This window comes from Meleagris gallopavo, chromosome 29 (assembly GCF_000146605.3).
Source record: "Meleagris gallopavo isolate NT-WF06-2002-E0010 breed Aviagen turkey brand Nicholas breeding stock chromosome 29, Turkey_5.1, whole genome shotgun sequence".
NCBI lineage: Eukaryota > Metazoa > Chordata > Aves > Galliformes > Phasianidae > Meleagris > Meleagris gallopavo.
This window is the reverse complement of record NC_015039.2, coordinates 1,958,664-1,964,143: the sequence shown is the minus strand read 5'-3', so window position 1 is coordinate 1,964,143 and position 5,480 is coordinate 1,958,664. Positions and strand designations below refer to the sequence as shown.

Below are 5,480 nucleotides of genomic sequence, written 5' to 3'. Positions count from 1 at the left end.
AGGAAAAAAAAAAAAGAAGAAGTCGGGGTACTTCAGGGCTTTGTAAGGAGAGTGATGGCATCAGCCCCTTTCCCAGATGGGGAAACTGAGGCACGGTGGTGGATTGGCTCCAAAGGTGCATTTGGGTATGAGGAGTGCTCATCATTTCTGCTCACAGACGCAAAAGCTGGGGGGTTTGCTGAGGGGCAGATGGGCTGTATCTCAATAAATACTTCTTCATCCCTGTTTCCCTGTTGTGGTTCTGCGGGTGGGGCTGGCCCCTCCGTTTTTGTCATCTGAGTGGTGCCCTGAAGCTTTTAGGAGGGAATTAGAGTTAATTGCGGTTCTTGATGATGTGCACAAAGCAAACAGCTGAAAGCTGGGGAAATGTCAGGGCCGTGCTGTGGGCAGCTGCCGCAGAATGGGGCGGTGTGGGTCGGGGTCAGCCCGTGCATCCCCCCACCAGGTGCAAGCGACGCATCCCAACTGCTCCATCGTCCTCTACTTCCAAGAGCGAGAGGTTGAGTGCCTGCAGGCCATCAGGAGCGAGAGCCAAACACAATCCCCCAGTGGGCAGCGAGGTGAGAACCCCCACATGCATGGGAAGAGGGTTTGCTGCAGGGGCTGGGTGGTGGTTGATGGTGGAGGGGTGGCAGAATCCTTGGAGAGCCTCAAGGAGAAGGGAGGGAGGGGACTGAGATTGCACTTGGGGGACAACGGTGTGCAAACAGCCATCGGGGATGAAGCCCCATAGTTATGGCACGTGGTCCTAACCCTAACCCTAACGCTAACCCTGCCACGCAGGGCACTGAGCCCCCATCTGCCCCATGCTCAGCACTGTGAGCATTGCACAGCACTCATCACCCCTTTCCCCTCCCTAATTCACTCGGTTTTAATGCAGAACATGTTTTGAGCAACTCAATTTTTACATATCCGGGACTTTTAAGCAGATTAACTAATTGGAAGTAGGGGAAAAAAAAAAAAAGTAATAATAATAATAAATTAACCATTTTTAAAGTGCTGCTTTCGGACATTTTGTTTAACCGGATCCAATTTCCATCCCCCGGCGCAGCTTGCCTCAAATTCTGGGTAAAAATTATCTCCCAGTGAATAAGAAATGCGTCATTCAATGGGTCTCAGATAATACAAATGTAGAAATGAAGCGCCTCAATAAATGCACGTTAAGGTGCATAATTGCATAAGTAAGAGTGCAGGGATGAAGCACACCCTCTTAGCACAGGAAGGCCACATTGATTGGAAAAGGTCCGTTCTGCAGCCAGGGGAAGGAATCACTTTAGGAAAACAACCAAGAGGCAGAAATGCGTAATTAAAGTCAGTGTTTTATCACGAATTTCCTGCTCTGGCACTCTGCTGTGGGCTGTCTGGATGGAGCTAACCATGTAGAGGTGTCCAGGTGCCACGGAGAGCAGCCAGAAATAGGGCACCAGCCAACAGCATAACCTCTGCCTGTGGTGAACCCGTGGGAATGCTGAGCAGCAGAGTCCCATAGAGAGTGGGAAACGCTCCTTTCCTCTTCACTTCTTCTCCTTGGGAAGGTCATTCCCATTTTGCATAACCATGAGCAATGTGGGGCTCGGGGTTGCAGCAGCTCAGGAGAGGGAAATGGAGTGGGAAGAGGGATCTCCCCATCTCAATGACTTTATTCCCTATTCTCCTGACTGGCCTTACAGGAGATGGATGCATTTATGGGACAGCACATAGATGTATCCAGATGTCCCCCCCCAAAATGAAGCAACCCTTTGCAGTAACAATCCCATGCTTCGTTCTCCTGCAAAAGTGCAGACGTACCTCAGTGCTGCAAAGCCAGCCCTGCAGATCTCTCCATCCTGGCCAGATACCTTGCAGAATTCAGAGGAAACTAATTAGATGTGTCTGAGCCCACACTCCTTAGCTGGGAATAGAAGTGGCTCCAGGTTAATAATGTATACCTGCAAGGTTAATCACATTCGTGTGCGAGCAGAGCTGTCCTGAAGTGTGATGTCTGGGTCTCTCCTGATCGTTTCCAAGGCAATTTGGGAGTCATTGAAACGCTGACATGGGGCTGGAGAAAGGAGTGAAGTGTGGCTAATTGCTCTCCAGCAAAAGTCTCACGGTGCTTACTGCTTTCTTCCTCCAGGGTGATGTCCCACAGCTGCATTTGCTCTTTGCGTGTCCCCATCCTCCCCTCCCTCTGTTTTGTTCCCTCCTGTGTCATCCTGGGAGATCTTTGCAGGTTCTTAGAGGATGGAGTGTCTCTGCTGGCCACACTGCTCCTGGCCAATGGGAGATGTCCAAGGCCATCTCACATAGACAGAAAGCTGCTGGCTCCCCTGGATCCCCCAGGTCCTCCCGTCACCTTCCATTAGGACAGGACTCTTGGAGGTGGCACTTTGGTGGCCACATCCTCAGATCATCCCATCCTGTCCCTCTGTAGGCTGCCGGACAGCGTGGGACGGGGTGAGCTGCTGGCCAGCCATGCCTGTGGGTCAGTCCTACGCTGTCACCTGTCCTGATGTCCCCCGCATCTTCAAGAAGTCCAAAGGTGCAGAGCTATGAATGCGAGTGCTCACCCTATGGTATCCCAACCTGGTCCCCTTGATCCCACCCTCCAACCTCTCCAAAACCTCACAGGTAGCACAACCCAAGGGGTTGGTGGATGGGATGATGCCAATCAGGAACGTCCCCAAGCCCTCTTGTCACCCAGAAGATGCTCTCCCTCTTGTGTAGAGCTTGGCACCTTCTCCAATTGGGTGGCAGCAAGACAGTTCCCAACCCCCTTTCTCCAACTGTAGACCCAACTGCTGCCCTGGTTGGCACAGCACATAGGGATGGGGTGTGCTCGTGCTCCCATGGTGCCCACCGTGCTCCTGGCTGGGTGTCAGCATTTAGGCACTGCCACGATGTTTGTAGTACGAGTAGACATTTTTGGGATGCTGATGGAGAAGCTGGGACCAGCACGTGGCTCAGATCCCCTCTTCTCCCTGCAGCGCTGATCCATAGGAACTGCACTGAGGTGGGATGGAGTCCCCCCAGCCCACCCTACTACAGCGCCTGTGAGCTGGAGGCTGCTGGGAGCAGCAACAACACTGAGGCCAAGGCAAGTGGGTGCCTTCAGGTCTACCAGGGGCCTCATCCTTGTTGTTTAGTGGATCCAGAGCTTGGTTGGATGATTGCACAAACCTAGTGCAACCCAACGTGGATGGAACTCCCATCACATGCCACCTGCTTTAGCTGGTGCTTTTCCTTCCAGAGAGGCTACTTCATCACCATGAAGGTGCTCTACACCTGTGGCTACTCCACGTCCCTGGCAGCCCTGTTCCTGGCCATTGGCATCTTCTCCTGCTTCAGGTAAGGCTGGAGGAAAACCTATGAGCAGGGCTGGGAGACGTCCAGATCCTCCCTCCCAGAGATGCCCCATGGGTGTCTTAAAACCCCCCAACTTCCCTTTCTCCTCATGAACAGCACGTCTCTTCCTTCCATAGGAAGCTGCACTGTACCAGGAACTCCATCCACATCCACTTCTTCACCTCCTTCATCCTACGTGGAGCTGCTGTGCTCATCAAGGACGCCGTCCTCTTCTCTGATGAGTCTGTTGACCACTGCACCATGTCGACGGTGAGGTGCTGACACCTGTGCTGGTCCAGAGCAGCAGACATAATACATAAGAAACAAATAAGAAACATGGAAGCGGTGAATACAGAGTCATAGAATCATAGAATGGTTGGGTTGGAAAGGACCTCAGAAATCACCTCATTCCAACCTCTCTGTCATGGGCGGGGTAGCTAACCACTAGGTCAAGAACTATCTTCAAAAATGTCTCCCAGTCAGGCTTGCGTGGACATCAGGAGGTTCACAACAGCGTCTCTCTTCGTGGGACTTGTCTGTAGAGACAGTGTTCTTGCCCTCAAAGTTCTCTCTGTTTGGGTCTCAGCACCACTGAATCTTTCCTCTTTCTCATCCTCACAGGTGAAGTGCAAAGCATCCATTGCCTTTGTGCAGTATTCAGTGTTGGCCAACTTCTACTGGCTGCTGGTGGAGGGCATGTACCTGCAGACCCTGCTGCTGCTCACCTTCACCTCTGAACGGAGCTACATCTGGTGGTACATCCTCATTGGATGGGGTGAGCCCGTGACCCTAACCCCTCCAGGAGCTCCCAGAGTCCAACCCAGGAGCTGGGTTAGATGTAGGAATGGACCAGGAGGTGACACATCACCATCAATGGCCATCATCCCTTTTTAAGCCCTGGAAAAACTGTCACCCTGCTGTAATCTCCAGGGCCCCAGGATGTGGGGTTGTGGACAAGGGTTGGAGGGAGCTGCCAGAGCCATGGGGTGACACTGTGTCCCTACAGGTGTCCCCATGTTGACGGTGTGTGTGTGGGTGGCCACCAGGCTGCAGTACGACAACCATGGGTAAGGGCAGCCATCTCTTCTCTTCCTCTTGCCCACGTGCCCCCTGTGCAAGCCAAGGGACAACCCTCTTGCTAGGGAAGCTCAGGATGGAAGGAATGGGGCAACAATTTGTTTTAATGCTGCGTCTATTTTCTGGGGGGGCCTGAAGACCCTTATGCAAACGAGGCAGGAGAATGAGACCTGAGCTGTAAACAGGTTTGTTCTCCTCTCCCACAGCTGCTGGGATGACTACAGCAGTTCCTACTGGTGGGTGATCAAGGCTCCCATCCTCCTGGCCATATTTGTGAGTATGTCCCCACCCCAAGCATCCCATTCAGAGCAGGGCTCTGAGACAAGCTCCAATGGCAGGTAAACTTCCTCATCTTCCTCAACGTCACCAGGATGTTGGCGCAGAAGATCCGGTCCCCAGACATCAGCAAAAACTACAAGCAACAGTACATGTGAGGGCAGCTTCCCACAGCTGGGTTATTGGGGGGACATAGGTCTCCTTGGAGGAGCACAAAGGATGACTCGGGGCCACCAAAATCTCCAAAATCATCGAAATTCAGCTCTGCTGATGTTGTCCTCTCCACAGGAGGCTGACCAAGTCCACGCTGCTCCTCATCCCCCTCTTTGGGGTGCACTACGTGGTCTTTGCACTCTTCCCTGAGCACATTGGTGTGGATGCCCGGCTGTACTTTGAGCTGGTCCTCGGTTCCTACCAGGTGCAGATGTGGGGAGATGGGCAGCTGAAATCCCACCCCATCCCACCATAAGCTTTCCCATCCCCATCCCTTCCCATCCCCATCCTTTCTCATCCCCATCCCTTCTATCCCATCCCATCACTTCCTACCCACCCCTTCCTTCCCATTCCATGCTATCCTATCACATCCTTTCTATCCCATCCCTATCCCTTCCTAAACCACTCCATCCTCTTCTCATCCTCATCCCACCCCGTCCCATCCCCATCTTCACTTCCATCCTTATACTTTCCTATACCATCTCCATCCCTTCCTATTCCTATCCCTTCCCATCTCCATCCCATCTACACTCCTCCCTTCTTATCCCTATCCTATCCTATCCTATCCTATCCTATCCTATCCTATCCTA

The 5,480-nt window shown here is 52.6% G+C and overlaps 1 protein-coding gene across 1 annotated transcript; it reads left to right on the top strand.

Annotated features, from left to right (window-relative positions):
* Positions 1 to 21: 21 nt before the first annotated feature.
* Positions 22 to 5,269, top strand: LOC100541174 (vasoactive intestinal polypeptide receptor 1-like). The gene is made up of 10 exons (XM_010724508.2): positions 22 to 560; positions 2,414 to 2,521; positions 2,967 to 3,076; positions 3,230 to 3,327; positions 3,462 to 3,594; positions 3,946 to 4,099; positions 4,331 to 4,391; positions 4,608 to 4,674; positions 4,740 to 4,831; positions 4,966 to 5,269. The coding sequence occupies exons 1-10, from the start codon at positions 401 to 403 to the stop codon at positions 5,144 to 5,146; spliced, it is 1,164 nt and encodes a 387-aa protein (XP_010722810.1). The 5' UTR covers positions 22 to 400; the 3' UTR covers positions 5,147 to 5,269.
* The last annotated feature ends 211 nt before the right edge of the window (positions 5,270 to 5,480 follow it).